Source organism: Microplitis demolitor, chromosome 2 (assembly GCF_026212275.2).
Source record: "Microplitis demolitor isolate Queensland-Clemson2020A chromosome 2, iyMicDemo2.1a, whole genome shotgun sequence".
Classification (NCBI taxonomy): Eukaryota; Metazoa; Arthropoda; class Insecta; order Hymenoptera; family Braconidae; genus Microplitis; species Microplitis demolitor.
The window spans coordinates 19,066,959-19,093,261 of NC_068546.1; the positions used below are offsets into that span (position 1 = coordinate 19,066,959).

Here is a 26,303-nt window from a genome sequence, read left to right on the forward strand (position 1 = left end):
CGAGGTGAGAGATACGATAGCCAATGTGGTGGCTGTAAAAGACCAAAAAACAAACTAAGAAGTATCTGGATCGAGAGAATTTAGTGGTGAGATGAAGCTCCTGAGAGCTTCCAACCGAACTTGACTGCTTTTGCTTCTGCTTCTGGTTCTGATTCTAGTTCTGGTTCTACTTTTACGTCTACGACTACTACGGTTGTAACTGCAACTACTGGAACTACAGTGGATATATACATATAAGAGAAATGAAAACGAAGAGACATGGGGAAGTAGATACGGACGTAGTTGGACTGCCACAAGTTTGTCTAGGTGGCGCCCAAAGTACCCGCGGGAAAGTAGTGTAACGACTTGGCTTTGGTATCCGGGACCGATAAATTTAGCTTAATTCGCCCCGCCTAATGCAAACGGCCGGCATTGTACCCCCGGTCTCTTGCCTTTTCTTACCAATATACTTTACTCCCTAGTGGCTGTTGTAATAGAAGCTATGAGACGTGCATTACGTACGAGAAATGTGCACGAGGCTCTTTACACATTAATTAGGAGAGGATCAAGGACAAGTCGTCGGTAAATGAACCATCCGGCAAAAAAATAAGAAACTATTTGTACAAAAGTGGGAAAAAAATGAAAATAAGATGAGCGACGAGAGCGTTAAATTTTCGCAGTCGATGCTCGGTAAAATTGTCAAAGTCCTTTTGCAATGTCTCGAGCCCGCATTTACAGATATTTTCAAGGGCGAAAAACTCCGTTTTCATGCTGCCGCTCGGCTCGGGTGGATCCTGGTTAGCGGTAGGCGTCGCACGGTATGAGAGAAGAATGAGGGTTTAACCCCTTTGACGGGTTCCTTTTCTTCCTCGAGCTTTCAAGGGGCTAAGGAAGAAGAAAATAAGACCAAAGTCTCGGAAACGGAAGTAGAAATATACACTGGCGCCCGTAGGGATGGCTAGAAAAATCCTCCGCGAATCAGCGCAAAGCGATATTTTATTGGATCGATCCCACCTCTATTTCTCTTCCATCTTTTTTTATCTTTCTTTCTATGGGGTGGCATCGATTATTGGACCCATCGACTCGATTTATTTTCTTTTGACTGACAATGCCTTGAAAGGAAGGTGACAGAAAATTAGAAACGGATTCTAGCATAAAGACGTATACTTTTTTTTTCATTCTAATAATTCGTCGCATTGAAAATCTCGAGAAACTTTTTTTTTTATTTTCCGTCAGCAAGTGAAGTTAAAAAAAAAAACAAAGAAAAATCGGCGTTCGTCGACGGACAGCGTCCGCGAGCTTTCGTTGGTGACACCCCATTTTTCTTTATGCCCCATTGACATTAAATAAACGCTAAAAGGACTCGAAAGCATTTTGGCAGCCCTAACCAGACCTACTAGAATCGCCACCGAGGCCGTATAGCCTTTCGCGTGTACCCAAAACCCTAATGTCTTGTTGTCCTCCTCAGGTTCGTCCGCTTCCGGACTCAGTAACATGATCCTCTTAATGGCGTATAAAATAAACACCCAAATAACCTTCTTCTTCCTTCCGACAACAATTTTTCTCTCCCAATTCCCTCAAAGTGTAAGCTTTACTTTTTTTACGTTAAATCTGAGCTTCCATGTCAGCCTAACAGGCAGCAGTAAAATACACCAAAAAATTATAAATATTTTTTTGTTCATTCTTCTAACAGCCTTATCAGCAATGCTTTTTTTCGCGGACTATCAAGATTATTTTGCGGCTCAACATGCCGAGAAATGATGAAAAATGACCTCTCCTTTATATTCCCTTCTCTAATCCTCGAAAAAAATTACAAGCAAATTTAAATTTTATCGAAATCTCGGGTCTGAGTCTTCTTCGGAGCTTTGTAACCCGGAAATCGGCAAGTATGTCAATGAACTGAATCTATCAGATGTTTTCCCGAAGACTCAGCAAATTCTACGGCTAAAAAATTTATGGCATGGATTTTTGCCCAGGTACCAAGACAATGTAATAGTGTTACTCGAAGCATTTCCAGTAAATATCCTAAATTTATGGGTTATTTTATGAACTTGGGATATGATGGATCGACAATGAAGCGTGGCGCTCAAGTAGTAACGGCTGAATAGCGTCAGACCGGGCTAGTACGATGTTGCCCACATGAGGTACATAAATAATTAGCATGATGTATAAGCGGTCGACGGAGCCAGCCAGCGAGCCAGCCAGTATTCTCTATCCTTGGTTACTTTCTGTACAGCGAACCATTATATATATACATATATACATATATATTGATGTGAATGTTGGCTCAACGGGTTTATTTCGTCCCAGCACATTTTACTACCTCCTGAACCTGCTTGGCCCCGAAAAATTAGCTTTTCCGAGTAACGATTTATGTTGGCTCGCTTTCACCACTCGCCCAAATAGATAATCCGATGTCGTTTGCTCTTTTCCTCCCTGTTAACTTGCACCAGAAAAAGTATTTCTCCGGTGAGCATTAATATCAGCTCATAATCATTCACTACTTTTAATAGCCAATGATATTAACCGAGCCAGATAAATTTATAAGATATATATTTTTGATATTTTTGGCCGTACTTAACATTACTCTGGCATAAGAAATAACCGTGATTATTTATTTTATCCAGGATAAAAAATTAAACCGCACATCAATCCTCGTGAATAATGTTTTTTAACTTAAGGTCATTTACTTTATTTCGTTACATTTTTATTTATTTATTTTTTTTTTCTTTTTTTTTCTTGTTGTTGTCTCTTTTATTTGTCGACAGAGTATCTGTTATTTTATTTTTCTCGGTTACTTTTTTTAGTTTTTTTCAGAGGGTCTTTTATTCTTGAAAATAATAGAGGGACGAAATATACGAGTCATGTTGTATCATTTCATTCAGTCGATAAAGAACTTAAGAAAAGGGAGGAGTTATTCATTGTTTATTTTTTAGTATTTAGTTTTTTATTATTTTAATGATATATCTAAATGTTATTTATTTTCAGAAAAGTATTTTTTATGAATTTAATTATTTTCTGTCGCTCAATCAAATCATACATATATATTAGAGTGGTCATTAAAAATTAAATTTTCTCAGACGCCCAATAAAAAGCTTCTTTTTAATAAAAAAATACATGAAAATTTGGTTTTTCTATTTAATTAAAAAGAACGCGTGCTTCAGGACGATCAATGTTCATTTTTCGATACAATCGCGGTTTTGTTTAAATATCTCATGAAATATGCTGATTACAGGAATAAATCATGAAAACAATTTTGTAGAAAATTAAATTTTTGACAAAAAAGGTCATATTCATTTTTTTAATAAAATGTGTATTTATGAAGATATTTCAAAAAAACTTTTTTACATCTGATGAATTGTGCGTTTTAAGGATTACAAATTTTGAAAATAACATTTTTCTAAGTATATAAAAACTATAACAAGCATTAATGATTGATATGTTACGAGTTACAAAATTTTCTATATTTTGAAAAAAATTTATTTTTAACATTCGTAATCCTTTAAATACTCAATCGATAAGATCTAAAACGTTTTTTCAAAATATCTTTGTTAATACACATTTTATCAAAAAATGAATATCACCTTTTTTGTCAAGAATTTAATTACCTACAAAATTGTTCCTATGATTTTTCCCTTTAATCTGCGTATTTCATGAGATATTAAAAAAAAACCACGATCGTATCGAAAAATGAAATTTGATCGTCCTGAGGCACGTGTCCTCTTTATTTAGAAGGAAAAACCAAATTTCTCACGTATTTTTTCACTAAAAAAAAGATTTTTATGGACCGTCTGAGAAAATTTAATTTTTAACGACTACCCTAATATACATGACATGTTAGGGTGGTCCGTTTGGAACGAATATTTTGTTTTTCACTCCCACTTCAAAATTCCCAATTCAAAACATTCCCTGAAAGTTTCAGTGGTGTGCCGTCAATTGATACCAACAATTTTAGACCACGACAAGTGATCCCTACATATTGATCCCACGGACATCTGATTCTATCGGCATTCAGTTTAAAATTATGAAGTTGAAGGTTTTGAAGATGATAAGAAAAGTTATGAAAATCTTGATAAAACTGATGAATTAGAAGATCACTTGTTAGTTGGACCAGTTGTCAGTTGGATCTTGTCTGTGGGATCAATTTTCGTTCGATTACTTGTCGGGAATCAGTTGTCATGGAACGAGTTTCAGCTCTTAATTTTAATTTCCAGTACTTTACATTTAATTTTGAATTTTTCTCACTTAAAATACATAGAAAAGTTAGGATTTTTTTTTTAATTCTCTATAGCTTAGCCGCATTTCAAGTTATCTACTGTACTGTAATTTTACTGAAATTCTAATTGTTTTTCTGTATTGGTTCTGAAAATCATTTTTTTAATAATAATTTGGGTTTTCAGTTGACATTGAATAAATAACGAAATTTACAGAAAAAATGCAAATAACATGCTTTTATGAAATTTGATTCTCTACAAAAAAGGGCATCTTAGTTAAGTGGCTCAAGTTCTTTCTTTACATGATACAGGGAATATCAACTACCCAATTAATTAATAAAAAAAAAATGATTTTCAGAACCAATACAGAATAAACAGTTAGAATCTCAGTAAAATTACTAAAGAGACTTTTAAAGAGTATTTAATTGCCTACAAAATGATGCAAACAGCAACCTGATAACTTCAATTCTAAAAGGGAAAAATTCGAAATCAAATGTTTAGTAATTAAAATTAAAATTAAGAGCTGAAACTTCCACGGAATTGTTTTTCAATCTCTTCAACAATATTTTGAAGTGGAAGTGAAAAAAAAAAAAAAAAAAAAAATATAAAAAAAAAGATCTTATCGTTTTTTGTTACCCTATTATGCAAAAAAAAAATTGTAGCAATTAAAAATTATTGACATTTTGATAAAACGCAAGCAATAAGTAAAAGATTCATGGTCTTAAAAAATAAATTGTACGGATAGTGTGATTTCCCGCTCCCCTATATTCAAAATTCCTGTAAGTATATCTAAGCATATGCATTCTGGCAACTAAAAGCCCGCAGTGAATATTAAGCGTACCAGTTGCATCTTAAACAGGATTGACGTAACTCTCTGAAGCGTTAAATAATAAAAATATACTTAAATATAACGATAGAATAAAATAAAAAATGATCCACTATAAAAATACAGGCTTTAGATTCCGTAAAATAGGATAAAATTAAAGGAATAATTGAAACAGAGTAATGAGCATGGAATCCAATTTAATGCAAGCACCAGCTTTATTCGGAGCTTTTAGAGTGATCCTCTGAAACTTGGATCTTAACGTTACGTTGGAGACTTGGCGGCAAGTTCTCGTGGATACTTCTTAAGTAGCGAGGATTACGATAGAACTTTCGTTTCCTCCGACGTATACTCAACGCCAGAAAACTACTATATACATATATATATATATATATATATATATATATATATATAACGAAGAGCCCAAAGACAAAACCAAGTACTCGCTTAAATCTTCAAACTATATATATATTTATTTTTTTTAACTTTAATTCTTAAGCTTTTTTTTACACTCTATCCTTTTTTATCGACTATCGAATTTATTGGTCAAGTACTTTGTTGAAAATAACAATGGCTTCAATTATCGTTAACGTAACTGTTCTAAAAAACTGATACCGAGGTTAGCCGACGTCTAATAATTTTTGAATTTTTTTAAAAGCGATAAATAATAGAAAAAAAAATTATTAAAAAAATTGCACCCATAGCTTTTTTAATTTTCTACACATGCATATTTTTAGTTTTTTTTTTTTTGTCTTTGGTTTGTCGGAAAAAAAATTCAAAAATTGTCAATTGCCTACTTAACTTCAAAATCATAAATAACTGCAGAGAAAAAAAAAGTTTCTTGGCGCAAAAAAATTTTACTCACCCCAAGAAATTTTTTTCTTGACCTAAGAAATTTTTTAGTTTATAAATTTAAAGTAAAAATATTCTTAAAACCTGAAAAACTTCGGAACAAAAAATAATTTTTGAGGCCAGTAGAGAAATTTTTAGTTTCCAGAAAAGTTTTTCTCTCCCCAAAAAAATTTTTGTTGTCAATTCATATTAAAAAATTTTTTCTGTGCCAATAAATTCTTTTTGTCTATTTATTTAAAGCTCAAATAATATTTGAATACTTATAAATAGGTCAAGGTTAGATTTGATAATTTATAAAGCGTTCGGTAGCGTAATTGCAAGCTGGTATGAGGAAAGAAGATAGACAGTAGAAGAGGGTAGAAGGTGGATGATGTAAAATGTAGAGTTTATGTAGAATAGAGTTGAGGATGGTATGAAATGTCGAGATGCGAGGAAAGGACAAAGCTCAGGAACGGAAGACTAGGTCGGGAATGAGAACAGAATCGGATAGAAACTGGAGGCTGGTTGGCTCGATGGAAGGGGCGCTTTTGGTTTTCGTTGGTAGATAAAGAGGACGAGATTTACAGAGGATCTATTCAGCAGACACATGGGACTGCGCAACCGGAAATGTATATCAACATGTCATAATTGCGAACGTAATCATAGTCATGTTTTCACAATTGTCTGTAAGGCTGTCCCATGGATTTACAACAGACGAGTCCTGATTGTTTTCAATGCCGCTGCCAGTGGAAATTATATTCGTTAATTTTATTACATTCAATTTATTTAATTTGTTTAGATATTTTGTTTATCTTAGAGATAATGATAAACAATTTGTAGAGAAATAAAAAAAAAAAAAAAATGATGAATAGCAAAAGTTTTTTCAGCGACGGCAATTCATAAGCTTGAAACAAAAAAGGTAGTGGATGAAAAAAAATGTTAAGAGAAATGACGAAAAGGGAGTAGTGCAAAAGCATGAGCGAGAGACGGGGGTTTGGGTAAAAAAATCTAAAAATAGTAAAGTAAAGTAAAGTAAAATGAAATAAAATAAAAAGAAGTAAAAAGGAGAGTTTATACTCGCGCATTGGTTTAATAATTCATAAGCAATAATCCAAGTCCGTCTGTCAGATAGTCACGTTCAGTCTTGAGCGCGTGATTGGCTTGAATTTACCGTCCATTGTCACCTGATTGCCCGCACTTGTCTTTCAAACACAACCGCATTTATTAAGAACTATAAATCATTCTATATATATATATATTAATATTTCCCGAAACATTAGTCAACTTTATTTATTTATTTCTTTATTTATTTATCGGAAAAAATTTTAAATTATTATTAAATATAATCTGTAGTCATCCGTAAGCCCGTTAGGAATATGCCGAGTGCACGCTTCCTAGTCGGATACAATTTCGCCTCGGTCTGGTGGATCTCGTTGTCTGTGACACTTTGACGCGGCTCCTACTCTACTGGAGACACAGGACGTAGTTCACCAGCGCCCATAGTCCAGAGGCCAGAGACCAGAGTCCGGAGTCCAGAGAGGAAGCAGATAGAGAAGTTGGACTGGAGAATGCCTGTGTCAGGCAGTTATGAGTTACCTAATTGTTTTGTCGTTGTTTGTGTGTTTATTTTGCTTTATTACTCCATCTGGATATTGTTTTTTATTTCATTTACATACTTTATTACTCTAGATTACTTTCACTCCAATGCTCACTTGTAATATTAATCATTTGTTTAAGCCGTTCTCAGACCCCCCCCCCACTCTTTGAAAATTTTCAATTACTTGAAATTGTTGTAAGGGTATAAAAATTTTATCAATTGAAAGTTAATCGAAATTTGGAAAATAAATTCCAGTAAAAGCTGCATGTCTATTTTATAATTAGAATTTTCAAATTTTTAGGGTTAAATTTAGCCAAAAAATTTTGTTTACTTCCTAATTGATATTAATTGTTATTTTTAAAAAATTCTGTATCTTGGAAATTACTAATCCTGGGTTGAAAAATTAGATCTGATTTTAGTGTAATTGGACTGCATTAGACTAATTGATCTGTATTTAAGCTAGTTGATCTGTTTTTGAATTTTTATGAAAATTCTAAGCTGTTTTTGATCTAAAGACAATCGAAAATTGACTAAAAATAAATAATGGACAGCAAAAGTCTAATTTTGATCTGAATAAAAGCAAAAGAAAGCAAAATATTTTGAGAAAAAATTTGGTTTGATCTACAGGCGACCGAAATTAGATTAAGAATTATTGAAAACAAGCCTGAAAGTAATCTAAATAAAGAATGGTACGGGCAAAAATCGATTAAATTTCTTACGTTAGTTGATTACAAAGAAAAAGTCAAATTGAATAGAAATAGCTCAAAATTTGTATTTTATTTACTACGTTGTCCTTTTTTCAATTAAATTTTCAATTTTGTTTTAATTAATTAAAAAAATTTTGATACGGTTATGACAGTTGAAAGTCATTGCATCCCGACAAGAATTTTTTCCTGATTTGCCTGAAGTACCATAAGCACCTTGTCAGGTTAATATAAAGTTTGCCTTATTAGGATAAATCTGACGAGTTCTTTATCAGGACTCGTCAGGTCCTTATGAAAAATTCTAGGGATATTTTTAAAAAGTGGGGGTGGGGACTGTCTGAGAATTCTCTTAATTCAAATTAATACACTGTAAAAAATTTGTGGAGTGAATCTGAACGCAGAGTGGATGACTTTTTAATTATTTACTCCCCTTTTGAGTGAAATTCACTCCGAATAGAAGTTTCGGAAATATTAATTATAAAAAAAATTATAAATACATAGTGAGCTTAGGTCTTTCATATTTTAACATTTGTATTGAGTACAGAAATAATTACAACCTCCCTTTCCATATATTCACGCGAAATGATTTTTAAAAATTATAATCAGCTGATAATAAAATTTTCCCAAGTATAATCCCACTGAGTCACAAACTGTCAGATGACTTACATCAATCATACCACGCGATATCATTTCATATTGTATCGGAATATAAAATATTCCCATAAAAACTATCTCACTAGCTATTTAATAATTTAATATTTTCACGGTATATTATATATATGAAATTATAATTTAGTGAGTTACTAAAACATTTTATAAATTAAAAATATAATATATTAAGCTTAATTATTAATACCTGAATGAATTATTTATTTAAATAATTATGTTTCTAATTAGCAGCTGTTTCTATTAAATATTAATTTATGAAGTATTAAAATTCCGAAGTGGAGTGAATTTGGATTGAAATAAAATCTGTATTCACTCCTGATTTTTTGCAGTGTACATGTATTGACAGATTTAATTAAAAAAGTGGGAAAGGAATTGCCTACGGTAACCTTTTCGAGGTTTTTATTTTTCACATGCATCCTGTTACTTCAGCTTTATTTCAATGTCCTCTTCTCCAAGCTTGCAAGCTCCGTGGTTTCTTCTTTTTTTTTATTTTAAAAAATAAAAAATAAAGTTTCTGATAAAAGATTTTAATATAAAATTTCCTCAGAAACTTTTGTCTTTGGTGAGTTGTTTAAAAATTTTTCTTTCTTATTAGTCTATATTTTCATAGAGAGTAGAGAGCAACTTTATAAAGAGTTGATCGGTGTCAGTAGATGCCAGATGCTCTGAAACGTTATACTCAGAGGATGTGTGTTGTATCGAATGATATTGGGAGGGCGCCGAATGCCATTGACGTTGTCGAAAGATTTTTGACAGCAGGAATTATTAAAAAATCGTCGGAGAAAAATCTATCGACATTTATCTGTACATTTGTTTTGTTTTATTTACTATAAATATACCTGACATCTCGTATATACGATAATCGTTAATACTCATGCATCTTCGATACTTTTTAAAAGTACAGAAAAGGATGACAATAAAAAAAAAAAAATGCATTTAATCTCTTGTCAAATGTGGATATTTTTTCGAAATAATTTTATTTTTAGCTGGAAATACTCTTGATGGATGTGACATTAGTTAACCTCGGTGTTTTAGAAACATATAACAATAATAATAATAATAATGAATGAAAAATAGAATAAAAGAGGACTTTAGTAAGAGAGAAATGGTCACACACGATAACGATTGCCGTCTGCCGGGAATGCAAGAAAAATAATGTACATAAAAATCGAAGCACGAGAGTCCATTTTTATCGGGATCATACATCTTGCCAGTCGTGCGCTAGATGTCGTGGGTTGGTGCAACAAGGAAACCAGAATGTGTGAGAAAATGAATTAGAGAAAAATAATAAAAAAAAATGTACAATGCTAGTGGCATACAGTGGGAGATCTGTATTACGCAGCTGGCGCGAATATTAAAAGCAATCGCTCAGTCTTGTGTAATAACTGACCGTCCGATTCCTCGAGTACTGGAACAGGCCAATGGATGCAATAAATTCTCACTGGGAGGTATTTAATGTCTTATACCATACCGGTCTTCGATACTATTGCATTTAAACTTTTTTCTTACTGTAACATTATTGTACTGTCAACTCTAATGCTACTGATTCAATCACGTGACCAATCAGAAAAATGGCCGTCAATTTTTTTATCACTTGGAATTTAAAATCCTTAAATACTTGAAAAATATTCATAGGATATTTTTCGCGCAATTTTTTTTTGCTTCAGTACAAATGAGCTTAAAAAAATTTACACTGATATTTTATTATTTTTATTACTTTTTTTTTTAAAAAGGCTTTTGAGTGTTTCATTATATTTTGAGGTTAGAATTTTTTAAAAAATTAATTATGAGATTGTGGTAAAGAATGTAGTTATAGTTGATGTCGTCTACTTAAAACACCACGAGACACTTTGTATACTTTAGAGTATAGTTGAGAAGCAGACGAGAAAGCTGTAGATGAGGTAGATGCGTGATGAGGGTGAGCTGGTCCGCGACAGGGCGACAAAATGAAAGCGCGAGAGTGAAATATTGTCGCTGTGAAAAACGCACCTACGACAAAGGCTGGCTGAGTGAGAAAGAAAGAGCCAAAGCACAAAGCAAGCTGAGAGCCCGGACCGAGAGTGCAGAGAACAACAAAAAATTTATCTTTTATTTTGTTTTTTACACTATAATAGTAGAGAAAGGGTGCGACAATAAAGAGTTGAGAAAAATCTTTTGCGATATCAACAAAAACAGAAAAACTTTATGAAAAATTTATGTACCATAGACTGGGGCAAAATGGCCTTCTTGAAAATTAATTTATTAAAATAAATATTTTCAGCTGTCGATTCAGCCCCAATTTCCTCTGCATACCCGTATCTATGAAATGTATAGATATTAAAATTTAAAACAGTAAAAATCAATTTCCGGTTACTGTGACATTAATTTTACCAAATATATAAACGGTGAATAGTGAATCAATTTCAGTCTGTATTTGTCTTCAATTTATATCGAATTAACCCTATTTGCGGTAGACAAAGCTCCCGAGGGTAGTAACTAGAAACCGTCCAAAATTTAATAACAATAACAATAAACCCAGTGGTCTATGTTGAAATCAAACAGTTAATGTTTTACTATCTGAGACACGTGCAAATGCGAAATTATCAACCTTAGGAACTCTCTCACCCTCACCCTACGCCAACAAGTTTCATCCCCTGGCAGGCCACCTACTTGCTCAGTATCTCCTTGTCCTGCTTTCCATTCCGTGAATGCGGCTGCAGTGATACGTCTCAGTGCTACACAACTACAACAGTACCGGTAGTTGCTACACGACACGAGCTCACCAGATACCTCAGCTTTGAATCCTCAGTTGCACCCTAGGGGATGACTGTCACCCCACGAGTCGTAAACATAAAATTTTTACAGCTCACACCGTAGGTCACATTTTATACATCACGAATGCGCCGACAGTCTTGTACTATTTATTTTTTATTCCTCCCGACTGTTAGTTATTATTTCTTACGCGTCGCCTCTTCTTTTTTCTTTTTTCTTTTTTTTTCCCAAGCCCGATCTTCCAGGGGAGAGAATCTCTCAGTAGGAAAGCTCATTACTCGAGCATTTTCTTTGCGAAAAATACCGATGCCTGGTATTTAAATTCAACTCGCGCCAGCTGCTAAGAGTGTTAACGTTTAAAAAATAAATATTACGTTTGTCGTTCGGTTACGAAATTTACGCGCAATTATTTTCATTGGAGGTTCATAGGAATTACTATCGATTGTTTTTCATTTGGGAAACAAGTTGCCGATGGAGTTTAGTTGCAGTCATAAAAAAACTAAATAGGAAACTAAGAAAAAAGGGGTGAAAAAAAAAGTAAATAAATAAGAGGAAAAGATGACAGCAAAATGTCGAGGGAGAAGGTGAAAAAGGGTAGTAGAAGCGGAGATACGTCAGTCAAAAGTTTCCTCACTACCGGAAACCTTTCAGCTTCCATTGAGCGCTCGGCAAAGCTATTCGATACTTCTCGAACTAGCAAACTCTGTGGGATAGGGAGCCAAAGAGCGAGGGGTTCTTGCCGCGTTAGGGGTGACGACGAAGACAGATATAGTGAGACAGGATGACGAGGACGTAAGGGAATACGAGTGTTGGAGTACGTGGATAAGGAGCGCGTTGGTGGTGGTGATGATGATGGTGGTAGATGAGAAGGGAAGCTACAGGGTGAGGAAAGCCGTTGAGAGTAGACTGTAGAGTGGATGTGTGTGGAATTGGGAGTGAGAAAATCTCCCACTTGTAGCTCACAGATATTTACTCCGATCTTGCCGAGACCGGAGTTAAACCTTGAGTGATGCTCAACGTTTCTTTCGTCTCTTTTTTGCTTCTCAGCATCTTCGACATGTCGATGAGGGGTAGAAAATTCAAAGAGACCTGGGATAGAATCTAGGCCCTCATGAAATTCCCACCAAGTCTAATTTATCACTTGGTATTTTCGTTTTCTCTGCTTCACTTTTTTTAAGCACTTGAGAAATTTTTTATTTTTTCTACTTCCTTTTCTTTTATTTTTTATTCTCAATGTTGTTGCCTAGTGAGAGGGCAGATCGATGATCGAATTAGCTTGAACCAGGAGTGGCAAGAGTTTCTAAAGCGGATGGAGAGTATAAGAAAGCGATATCATCTTGAAAGTGCCAGAAAAGTGTAATCGATAAGAGCGGAGGGAAAAAACCACGAATCGGTAAGCGAATCGCCTCGTCAAGAGAGCAAGAAAGTGAGTAGCTAGTGTCTCAGTCTTTTTCTCTGCTGCAGATCATCAGAAGCAATGTACAGAGTAGTTTTTCCAATTTTCAGGCGTGCCAACCAGATTGAATTCCTATCGTCTAGATGAAGGCGGTGGCCGATCATTTCTCGAGATATCCCAGTAACTGGTTATGCTACCTCGCTATTTTCTTCTTTTATTTTTATATCCCCACTCTATTCTCTTATCCGTCATAATTTATTTTTTCTTCTCATCTTTTTTCTCTGTCGACTTTTCGTCTTAGATTTTTCTCGGGCTAATATTCCCGAGCACTATTCCCCTGCCCTCTAAAGACACTAGCTATTTTTATCATGGCTCTCTTAAACTTGAATCGAGTCTTTGAAAACAATTTCACTGGTATATTACCTGAAATATTACCCCCAGGGCTTTAAACATCGCCGTCATTTGCCCTCAATAACTTTTCGATCTTTAAATATCGATTCACTCAACTTTATTTCGCTCATCGCTCAAAGGACTCGGGCCATGGAATTTCCTCCGGTTGAATTTTTACTCAAACAAAAAAAAAAAAAAAAAAATAAAAAGCTACATTCAATATCATCAAAAGTTATCATTTCTTTTTCCCCGAGTTATTTTATAGTTTGATAATTTGCCAGAAAGCTAAAAAAAATGGCTCACTAAGTCGTAGTATAAGTAGTTGAGATATGGATAAAATTGAAGAAACAAAGATGAGAAACTTGAGATCTTATGTATTGTTCGTTGCCGAGTCGACGTTTGACGTTCGTGATGAAGAGTCAGGGGTGGATAGAAAGTGAGACAGAGGAGCGTCAAGTTCGCCGTGGGGGATTATGCAAACGTTTAAAGAGGCTTCAAACCAGAGCAGAGAGAGAAAGCACTGCAGAATAACAAGTTCCCTTGGTTGGCATTACTATCACGATGATAAAATCCTCCGGGAAACGTTAACAACTTGAGCAGCATTTCTTTCCCCATTTTCTCAGGATAATCAATACATGCTGTTTACACCCATCACTACAAATTAACAAAAGCATCAACAACCAGAAATATTATTCGAAAAAATACAATTATTGTCAGAGGTGAATTTTTAGGATCGTCTGTAAAATCGATTCGATGGGTGTGGCGAGCATGGGAATAGCCGTCGTGTAGGTAGTTGATCGAAGTAAACACGAGATTTTACCTTGGGGATGAGTGTGTAAGTATCAGAGCCGTGGGTGGGCGGCCAGGATGAACGACCGGCACGGAAGCAGAAAGATTACCATAAATCATCCCTCTGAGATCGGGGTAAATGGAAAGGGATTGAGGGAAAGAGAAGCTATGAGGTTAGAATGTGACGTGGATACTCGTATTGGCAATAGCGATGCACGAGGGGCCAGGAGGGGCTGAGGGATGTGAGGTTATACGTTGCCGACAGGTACGAACTGCCGTGGTGAACTGGCGTATTTGGCCAGCTCTGTATTGATGAACTAAAGAGCAAGTTTCGATGCAGGCGAAACCTATACCGTTGGAAGGCTGCACTGCACCCTACACCGGGTATATTAGATCAGATGAGACTGTTGTCGGGCCCTCTCCACAATAAACAAATGGCTTGTTTATCAGCATTGCGCATCAATCAGCTCTTTAAATATCAACCCGCCAATCGATGCCCTGACCAGTGGCCTGCTGTCAAATCCAAGGTTCAAGAGGAATTTTTCAGTATTTTTTTAACCCAAATCCGGTCTGTGTCTGATAAACCAGAGCCATTATTTAAATTATTTTATAGTTTTACATAATTTTTTTTACAAGCGTATACGTTCCACGTGCTCCAATTGCTCAATGAACCAAATTAGCGAGACTTTGTGCTGCCATTGGATAGGGGCGAGGAAGGGAAAGGAGAGAAGGGATTTATTTAATTGCTCAATGGGCCATATTTCATATCGCATATTTAGTGTCTCTTGAGGTTTCAGTTGCCGATTCAACGTAAAGTAAAAACTTATATGCGATGTATAAATGCATTAGAGTGAGACAAGACTAGTCACAATAGGGAATTCTTCCTTCTCTACTTCGAGAATGAGGAGAATTTATGTTTTTTATTTTTTATTACTACTCTTTTTTGCTTTTCCAACCGAGAAAGAGGGCGGTTACATTAAGACCGCAAATGTATAAAGAAAAAAAAAACGTCCTGGTGGGAAAACCAAGAGTTCTAGTTAGCTGAGCCCTGTTGCATTGCACTCTAGAGTATATATATTTTTTATTTTTATTCAAACTCTCACTCCATTATAGGAATATTTAAATTCTTATTCTATAGTATGAAAATTATACTCGACTATTTTTACTAAAGTCCTCGGTATAACGATTTTATCGTCATCTATTTAATTTAATGAACTTTAACTAAACATAAATAATTATTTTTGTTTCAGATCGATCCGAAAGTCGCGTTTCCGAGGAGGACACATCCAAAGGTGAGTTTTTACCGATTTTCTAGAGCCCAACAATTACTTTGATAAGCTATTATTAATTATAGTTATAATATCTACGACAAGTATTGTATCTAAATGAATAGATGAATGTGATTTGATTTTTAGCACAAAAGAATTATGCACAAGTAAGCCTCGTTAAGTGAATTTGGTATTCGGTACGCGTGTTATCCGGTTCGCCGTCAGTGCCGCCGCGTCAAAATTCATAGTCTGTTTGTAGCAATAGCGATATACAACAGCAGGAGCATAAAGCAACCCGAGCAAGTCTGTTGGTGTATTGCAACACTGGTACGTGAGATTTGATATTGTAAAGCATTAGTATCCCCAGCGAGTTGACATTCAGGTTAAAAATTACAGTCGTTCATTGGCGGTGATGGCAGCAGCAGCAGTAGCTGCTAAAGCTCTCGTACATTTTGGTCAGAACGTTGCCAGGAATTTATAAATGAAGGGTAGTAGAACTGGGTGTTAAAGAGATTGAAGTAGAGAGGGAAAATAGAAAATAATGAAGCCCTCTCGTACAAAGTAATAAGCCCAATTAACTGTAATTTACTGTCAAAATTATTTTCTCGCTTCCTACCGAGCTCTCACCCGCCTCTGACGCCCGGTACCTTAATTTCAGCAAATATTTCATCGGGCGGACTACGGGAATACGTTCAATTTAATGGCATTTAATAATTTCAAATGCTGGACACGCGAATATTGTGTAATATATTATGTATTAAATTATTGGATTGTTGCGGGTTTAAATTATAAATTATCAATAATTTTGTTCTGTTGTTTAACTATTCGGTGGCATATTCGAGTCTGGGATAAAACGAATCCATAGGTGGTGTGATAGGATCAAGTGAAATGAAAACAAATCATCAGGGAGTTAAATAGTAGTAGGGAGAGGGGGAGGGAAGAGAAGGGAAAAGAAGAGAAGAGGAGATGAGAGATGGGTGGATATGTGTATCGAATGGACCTTGGAGATATATCCCTGGAGTAAGGAAAAACAAAACTGGAATACAGCTAGGTCATGAGGGCTGAGGAGGGCGTAGGAGGGAATTGTAAAGATGAAGAAGTATAGTGAACACCCTCGGGAAGCGGCAGCTCGTTACGCGACGCCCAACTTTAGCGACCCTTTTCTCTCTTGAACAGTTACAATCTTTCTTTCTTTCTTTCTTTTTTCCTTCCTTTATTTCTTTCCTTGTTGCTCGCCCTTGTTCCTCTTTTTTTTACGTGAGCTACTCGTTCTCACTCAACTCCATCTCTATTCACCGCATGTACTCACACTACGCCACGGCAGCTCACATGCTCTGAATAATGTCGAGCGTGCTACCATGTCGCGCTGCTGTATCACTGAATGTATGGGTGTGAGTGTGTGGGTGTGTTTGTGTGTGAAGACGTATCAAGCTGCTCAGTAACAAGTGGGTATATGAGGCTATACACAAACCCCTCTGGCTCTTTTTTCTTCATTCTTCTGGGTTAAGGACTTGCCAATGATTATTCGATGTCCTTTAGAAATTTTATGGAATAAAATAAGAGACAAAAAATTCGTTTTAAATTTATTTTTTTAAATTTATAGTTTTATTTGAATTTTTATTTTAATGCTGACCCAAATTTTTTGACAACGAATTGGAAGAGTGAAAAATGTTTTAAAAAAACCTAGAAAATCATGAGTTCTTATTTTTAAAATAGATAAATAAATAAAAAAGTTGGCTTCTTTCACTTTGCTGATTTCATTGGATATCAGAGAAATTTTTCGACTTATAGTTACATACATATATATACATAAATATAAATTGTAAACGCAAATATCCCTATGGACGATGCATGAAAGCAAGAACTGACTACGTCTCGAGTTTATCGTCGCGTGCAAATCGCGAAGGGGCTGTAGAAACGAAAATGTCTAGTCGTAGAGGCGAATAGTAGTACACATCCAGCGGGCCAGAAAAAGTTTCTGGCGTAGCTCTGAAAGCGCGAGAAAGCACCTCAACTCGTACTCCGACTAGCTTACTCTCACTCACTCACTCGCTCACTCACTCACTCTTTAGCAGTTTCGTATGCACTCGTATTACTTTTTAAAACACGACTCTCAGGGGTTGCGAGCGCCCGCGCAAAACTCTCGACTCTCACTTCTTGCGCCCACCAGCTCCACCATTTCGTTCTATTTAAACATTTTTTTTTTATCTCTATATAGTTGCACACCCCTTGTAAGCCATTTTATGAAAATTGCATGCCCGTTCCAACTGCCCCCGAAGCACCCGAACGAAATATGTTATCTTTATTTTTTAACTTTTCCATCTCCCTTTCTCATTTTTCCATACTCGTGAGTTAAATTATTTTCGTGCTCTTCGCGCTATTAATGTCTGTTATTTTGCTCAAAGAACTCGCACGCACCAATAACTTTTAAATTCGCCATTATGACTCATTAAAAAATTTTATTTCCTCAATAGCGTGTCGGTAATTTTAATTATTCAATAAACAATAAATAAAAAAAATATTGGGAATGTATTATTTAAGCGTAAGACATTAAAATGGAGCAAAACTTCAGAAGCAATTTGTGATGTTTGGAATTTTCCGTGGGCTATAAATACGAGCTGCAGTGCAAACTCTCCCTGGGCTGTCCACAACATCAGAACGAAATCCCATGCATTTTATATACGACCTAGGTCAGTCTAGTGAAGCTCTCCGGCTCATGTGTACCTACGTGTTAGTTTCCTCATCGTCTTCGAGGCAGGTTCTCTTTTTCTCATGATGGCTTTCAGCATTTCCAACCGCAACTTGTTCGCAATAGAAAGAGAATGATGAAAAATATAGAGGTTAAATAAAATAGAAAAAGAGCCAACTGTCGAGGGAGCCGAGTGAGAGAAGCACGTGCGCGGTGGTTGTTTGCACGGGGTAAGTGGCATCCAGTGTCCAGCGAGCAACGTTCTGTGTAGATGTTGAAAGGGATGGCTATCGGGTAAAAAGCAGGCCCGGATGCGCGCCCTCGAGGATACTACCCAAGTCTCTTCACGCTCTCTCTCTTTTTTATTTTTCTCTCTGGCTGGCTATAGAGCTTGAGAAAGATTTCATGAGAAAAAGAATTGGATGCGAGTATGTTGCAGAGTAACCAGTCACACAGTAACGTTATATTCTCTGGAAAAATACTCTCGTCACTTGGAGTTTCGTCGGTAGCTCTTTACCTCTTGGTCTAACTCGTCGCATCAAGTTTATATATATATATATATATATATATATATATATATATATATATATATATATATATATATGTATATATATATATATAGTAATGAGAGCATCAGTGTGTCCGCGTCCCAAGAGAGCGTTCGTGACCAGAAGTCACTCGAGCGTGAAACAGATCATTGACTCTTTTCCCTCGAGAGTTTCCATGAGCATCAGCATCAGGTGCCTCCTTTCCTTGACTTTTTATAAAATAACAAAATCAATGAGCTCATCAGTTTCCCTCATCCCCAATAAGAAACACTATTCAGTCTATCAGTAATCAATAAACTGGTGAAACGTAAACGAATAAGCTGTTGGATAAAAATCAGATGAGTATTCCGGTTACTAATGAGCTGTCTCGTGGTCTTGTAATTTATGCTTTCACGCATAAATGTTACCCCAAAATGTTATCGCTAGCGCACTCGATTAAACCTCGTCCAGTCGTGCCTTGCTTACAACAAAGCAGCCTCAATAACCCGGTTAACATCCAGCAGCTCGAGGGAGACCTGAAAGAGGGTTGCTACCGAGCACTGCGCTGTCAGTTGAACGAGCACTGTCACGGGAAATCTATTGGCGCACTGGGTTACTAATCGTGAGTTAATCTCCCAAAACTTTGAAATTCTCTTATGGAAGGATTTAAGCTACACCCTGACCACAAACTAATTTTAAACAGCCGACATGATACAAGTAAGAACGCGTGGGCTTTTTATCGGTGTGCAAGTGTGTGGGTTGTAGATGTAAGAAGATCCGCGTGATAGAATGACGTGCGAGGTTGAAGCGGTAATAGCGTGTCTCGGAGACAGTAGTTTAGCTTGGAGGATGGTGGAAGAGCCTCAACGTAGAGACGGAAGCCTCAGATATGTTGTTGCATTGAGATAAGCTAAGCTGCTCTCTCACGTGATGGAGCAGCCCGTAAACTCACCCGGTGGGTTCCGCGTCGCCCGCCGCCATCATGCCACCCAAATGGCTCCTAGATAATGTATAGCTATACGTGATATGCCGCACTGTGGCCTGCTGTCATCCGTGTGTATATATAACTCTCACCACGACAACCCCTCAGCGTCACTTCCTGGATATATACATATGTATGTACATATATTATATATATGCTCTATACCCGCGCCAAGATTCAATACTAATTTTAACCCTGTTTGCTCTAAATCCACTGTATTGATCGACACTTTTTTCCCATTCCACAGTACATACATATGCACTTTAGAATATTTCATTTTAAATATTTAACTCGACATTTGTTCAAACAGCTCAGCTCAGATTAAATGGAAAAAATAAAAAACCAACTAATTTTCATTTGGCGAAAAAAATAAAAAAAAAACAATGAAATATGATTTTGTTTTGCTTCATTTCCGTCTCGAGTTTTTATTTTCTCGTCGAGACGTATCTCAAAAGCTTTTCATCTTTGGCATACGAGCTTTTTATCATGGCATTGAGTCCGGTGAACAGGACTCTGAGGGGGTCGAGGGATGGGAGAGCAAAGAACCCGAGTGGATGGATAAAAAGAGAGTAAGAGAGTAAGAGAGTGAAATGGAACAGAGGGTTAGGTATAGGTAGAGTGATGGTGGATTTATAGAGTGCAGTACACAGGGTTAGTGATGATGCGTGTCACGTGCGTGTGTGAAACACCCGGTTGTATTTTCAAACCCCCTAGTATCAGTGTGTATGCTTGATACGCGTGTATTTCGGCTTACAGTGCTGGCACTGGCATTGCATAGCTATGAATGGACATGGTAATTGCGCGTTTAATATTTCAGCGCTTTCGCCCGTGTAAGCACGTAGAAAAAAAGAAATGCCCTCCGTGATTTAGTCCTATAGGATTTTTCGAGACTATAAGAGCGAATGAGCGAGTGAGTGAGTGGGTGAGTGAGTGAATAAAGATAAAGATAAAGATGAAGAAAAAAAGTGAGATGAAAATGTAAAGTGGGGTGAAACGAGACGACGCTTTTCTTCTTTTCACTTGTGTGACTCGATGGCTGTCGTTTTTCTGACGTGAGTAAAGCAACAACGACTTAGATGACTTGGATGTCATTGGCAATCTTCCGGGGAATATTTCACTGGAGCCCTTGGCCGTCGTTCCTCCAGGGGCCGAGTCCTACATCCAAGTTGTTGTTGGAAAAAGTATTTGTTACTTCTTATTTTTTTTTGTTACTTTGACCATTCACGGGCTTTTGTGTAAAGATTGGACGAATCGTTCTCTCAAACACTTGGAAAATGATCTCGAGTCCTTATACATCCGTAGGTTTGGAGAGAAAGATAATAAAAATAGTTGATGCTTGGAGATAGATTAACGTAGTGTATCAAGCAAAGATATCCACCCCAGTATCGTAACACCCTTATCAGCTATTTTATTTTGGATAGTACTTGCGGCACCGGTTATTTTATCCTTTGCAAAAAAGCTTCCGAAGAAGCTGCTGCAGTGCTGAATGATAAGGGGACGTAAAAAAAATAAATAGACTAAAATAAAACGCGAAGAAAAAAGGAAAACCCTAATGCCACAAAGCACCATTTTACCTTCAGTCTATCATGCCACCAACCTTACGCTACCTCTATTCTTCTTCGGCACTTTTCGTTGAGAAAAAAGAAAAAAAGGAGAGCTTAACTAACGACAAAAGCTGGGTGCGATCTCAATCCCAAATTGACAATAAAAAATGTCCAATTAACTCCCGAGAGCTTCTACGGGAATAGTCGTTGGATTCCACCCTCGAGAAAGAAACCCGTCTTTTCACGGTTATATAAGGACAACGGAGAAAGAAAGACGGAAAATCTAAGGACCCGCGTGAAGTTGGTAGCAATCGAGAAGGTTTAATCCCACTCGATTGCGTTCCTTCCTAGCTACGGCAACTTTAGCTTCCACCTTTTATTTTACTTTTCTCCTTTTTATTTTTTTTTTTCATTCCCTTCTTTCTTTTTTTCTTCACTATTTCCTCCCAGTCTTCTTGTTTCTTTCATTCGCTTTCCATTCTCGACAAGCCACTTTTCACCAACCCAAGAGAAAGACTTTTTTTTGTTCCTACATTCACACCTTCGACAAGTCGCGCTACTGCTACTGCTACTGCTACTGCTACTACCGAGTCTCTTATACTTTCAGCATCGACGTGTAGGATTTCTAACGTGCGATCCGGTCACAAAAGCCACTTCTACTACCCAAGTGTCTAGAGGATCGTAAATATTCTACAGCCAATTCTCTCTCTTCTTCATTTTCTGGTTGTTTTTCTTGCGGCAATACTGAGAACGCTACGTGACACCCAACGTTTAAACCCATTTATCACGTCACCAGACCAGAAATCATGACATCCTTGTCCATGATATCTTTAGACCTCTTTAATATTTTTTCTAGCTTACAATGTTAAAGCAATAGTCTTTGATAAATTTTATTGTTTTATTTCCTAAGAAGGCTTTTGTGAATTGGCGCATGGAATTTGTCGAAAATTTCCATTTGAAGCTTTCGGGCTTAATCTATCTGTCTATGCGGCAAGTCTAAACGGGCCAGATATTATATGTATAATACGGTATAAAGGGTAAGCTTGTTAGAGGCTTCCGGGCATCGGTAGTATCACGAATTCCGCGTACAGCAGCTTGCGGTTTAGTAACCACAGTCTCTGTTATGCGTACATCTATTTTAGCCATCGTACAGGCTTTTGTTGCTTTATTTTCACACACACACACATGCACATACACATATTACATATAGATTTGATACAAACCTCTCCTTTTTGCAACCCGTAAATCCTCAAAACCTCAGTTGTTGTAACTCGAATTTCATCACTGCTCAAGTAATATTAGCGCTAAAAATTTATACCATTGTAGAAGTATCTAAATCCGGAAAATTGCTCATTAAGCGAAATATAACTCAATTGTTATAATAACAACAATGATAATTAGCTACGAATATTAAAACTTTGTAGAGTTAATTTTAAAAAATGTATTTTATTAATCGTCAATTTAATAACGTGAGATTTAAAAAAGTAAAAAATAATTCGGAAGAAAAAAAAATGAAACTGAATATCCAATATCGAGAACGTGACTCGATACCATAAATTAAAGTGCACGTGAACAGTAACTCCTCGATTAAATCGTACGGTTATATACTCACCCCCGAAGGATAATCGAGGGCACCCTCTGCCAGTGTGCTACTGCTGTAAGCCAAAGAAGGAGATCAAACCATTGATGGGAGAGCGAGTGAGTGAGTAAGTGAGTAAGCGAGTGAGATAGGCTAGGGAAATAGAGATGAGAATCGAGTACTACCCTATCGTATCCCTATCGAGACAGTATCCACGGCTCGTTCTCCCTTCATTCCCTCTAATCAGTAATTAGGATCGCTCCGTCCTGAGACGCACTAAAGTCTACAATCTATAGATATATGTACATAGCAATACAAAGTGTATATATAGATGTACACTAGTGGGGTTGTTTAATGAATTCGGTGATTTGGTGGCGATTAAAAACACTCGATACGCTTTAGACTACCCCAAAAGTTTCATTTTCCCTGAATGGACTATTTCTAATCGTCTATTGCCTCGTTTACAGAAACTCCAAAGCACGTGTCCTGGATACACGATATCTTCAATTCTGACTCTGGTTTTGATGTTTCTGTGATTCCGAGGGACATCAAACGCAGTTACATACGCGTTTGGAATTCTCAATAGACACGTCTGATGCAATGACTTGATTCCAAATATCCACTAGCATTATCCTCTAACTGGATTCTCTTTTTTCCTCTTTTCTCTCTCTACTGTACCTTATTTAATTTTTTTTTTTTTTATTTATTTTCAGCAGCCGTTTGATTTGTTCCGTATGCTCGTAAAGATTTCGCTTGAAATTCTCCGAGTTTTTCACATACACGAGTTTATAACAACGATCCTTGGGTACAGCATACATAGTCCCTGACCTACGAGCAGCTGAAACACGTGTTCTGGCTCACGAGGCCAAGCACAAGCCCAAGCACGGGAGAGAAAAGACTGGCGGGCATATAATGCCGGTAATAATTTAACGCTGGGAATAAATTCTCAAATAATAATTTTCTCTGGGTCTGCTACCGTATGTAGCTAACGTACCTAACTGGCCACGATTTATCATTCTCACATTCGCGCTTCGTTCTCTCCGCTCTGTTACACGCCCAGCAGATGTACTTTTCCTACAGCTCTTTTGTACCACTATCGTCCCTTAGAAACTACGTTCCGAGTTTACTTTCTTCCTTCTTTTTCTTTTGTTTTTTCATTCGTTACGTGCCGTTCCATTTGGTGCTCGACATGTTCTACGAATACCGACGTCATGCGCTTGGATCTTTGCGCAAAGAGTTTTCTCATTCTCGGTTTATCAGCTGGCAAATTAATCCGGTTTATAAAAATGTAAACGAATTCACAGCGAGCGATTTCCTACGGCACTGAAAACTCATGGTCTTGTGAAATACAAGGAGCCGTTCAATATAAACCAGTGCAGGAAGAAAGGAATTGAAAATGTGATTGGTAGTTTTTATTGTTTTCAAACAAAATGGAGGATAAGAGGGTTGAAATAGAATATAAAAAATAATAAAAGTTTAAGAGAAGCGAGATATAAAAATGCTTCGAAACAGTTTTAGATACAACCTACTCCTGCAAAAGTAAGAAAGTTATGCTTTACTTATGTACGAACACGTATTGGAACTTTGAGAATAGGTTACAAGTTGTGCTATTGATACTTTTATTTTGGAAACACACATTTGTAAATCCAAACCTGGTAAACTTTAAAATCCTTTATTATGCTTAAATCAGTTTGATTATAGTGATAACTTGAGTGCGCTATAAAAATTTATAAATACACATACATATCTATTTATACATGTTGAAATTGGAGAAGCATGATGTATATGAAGAATTGGCGTATATCGAGAATGTACAGTACACTGGAATTGTTTAATAAGGTTGATACCAAATACAATACTGATACTTTATTGATACAGAAACGCATCATAAATGAATAGCGAAATGAAAAGAACTTAAATAGCGAAATCAACTTGAATAATAGCAAAACAATGTCTTTATGGATGTCTATATGTATACGGTACACTGTGAGTATGGCCTGAACTGACCGATACGAGGCTTAGATAGCCACTGACCCTATTCACAAAATTTTCCTTTTCTAGATACACACTTTTTGGAAACTGTATATATGTATCTGTGTAGGTGTCTGTATATAGTGTAAGTACATAAAGTATGAGTATCGTTGTAGTACACCAACAATATAAAATGAAAATTTAATCATTATATTCTCTCTTGTCATCAGTATTTTTTCCAGAGGATTAAAGAATGTACTTAAATGGTCAGAAAAATGGAGAGTTTATCCATTATGAAACACAAAGTGTCTATAAATCTTTAAAAAAGAGTTGTCTGAAAAATATTGCTATTATAAGGAGAGCCAAAGAAAAGAAAGAAAAGAATAGGAGAGGAAAGTCAAAGGGAAGTTGATCGCTTTTCATTATTAAATTGCACTCTTATCCGTTTGTCCTTTCGCCCAGTCTGAACGCTCGAACGCACCCTCGTACTTTTTATCCGCGCGTCTTCGGGTCCCGGGTTTTCGTGGTGGGATTTTGAAAATAAAAAAAAGAAGAGTAACTTCAAAGGACAACAGCTTCCTCTCGAGGGAGTCGCGCTAGCTTCGTCGAGGCTTTACCCTTTTCACCCGGTTCACGAGCCGCTTTAGCCTTCTTCGTGTTGAGCTAACTTGTGCTTCTTGCGAGCTCGTCCCTTTTCATCTCTTCTGTGGTCCTTTTCCCAGGTATTACGTATTCATTTGCCTTTTCCTATGCTATGCTCATGTACAGTGGGCAGAGTATATGAGAAGATGAAGCGTCCCACGGGCGCACGAGTGCACGAAATAAGATTCCGATTTTACCGGAATTAATTGGGATAGAATTTCCCGTGGGGTGAAAAGTGCATATCCGTTGGGATTGTTACTCCGAATTTGCTTATCAGACTCAGTTTGGTGAAGGAAATAAGTATATAAAAGCAAAAAGTAAAGCCGTTGTTGTGGCGGTAGAGGAAAAAACTAAATAAATACGAGGGCTACGAGTTAAATTGGGAAATTAAATAAAGAAGAGCTTTAAAAGTTGCATGATCTGTGTAATACGCTCAAGAACGTGAGGATATGGCGGCGTAATAGAATGTGTATGTAATAACCGAAGCTTCGGGCATAACCGCCGGATAAAAATAAATAAAAAATAAGTAAAAAACCAAAGTGTAGGAGAATTGTTGAGAAGAGTGCATAAGAGTGGAAATGCGTTGGAGAACGTTGAAACGAGAACTTCCGGGGTTGGCATACGAAATTTCCATTCCGACGCCGTTTCAACGGCTTATAACGCAATTCCCAAGTCGACTTCGATCTTACTTCTTACTTTTTTCTTTTATTTTCACTGCTTCTTCTTCTCTACCTACTCACTTTCTTCTTCTCTTCCTTCTTCTTCTCTTTCTTCTTCTTTTTCTCCTTCTTCTTCTTTTTCTTCAGCTCTTTCCACAGATAAGTGTTTTCGGGTTGAAAACTCTACTATTTTTTTCCTGTATTCTTACGGTAAAAATGAGCTTTTCGAGAAACAGTGAAAACAAGTAAAAAAAAAAGTAATGTATAAAAAATAAAAGTTTAACCTCAAGCCGGAAACC

At 36.5% G+C, this 26,303-nt stretch overlaps 1 protein-coding gene across 4 annotated transcripts in view; it reads left to right on the forward strand.

Annotated features, from left to right (window-relative positions):
* Window positions 1-26,303, forward strand: part of LOC103568456 (RNA-binding protein Musashi homolog Rbp6) — a 518,165-nt gene that overhangs the window by 300,807 nt on the left and 191,055 nt on the right. For all 4 annotated transcript variants that reach the window (XM_053743035.1, XM_053743032.1, XM_053743034.1 and 1 more), the window contains exon 5: window positions 15,394-15,435. In XM_053743035.1, the coding sequence (XP_053599010.1) occupies window positions 15,394-15,435 (42 nt within the window). The remainder of the gene's footprint in view (window positions 1-15,393; window positions 15,436-26,303) is intronic.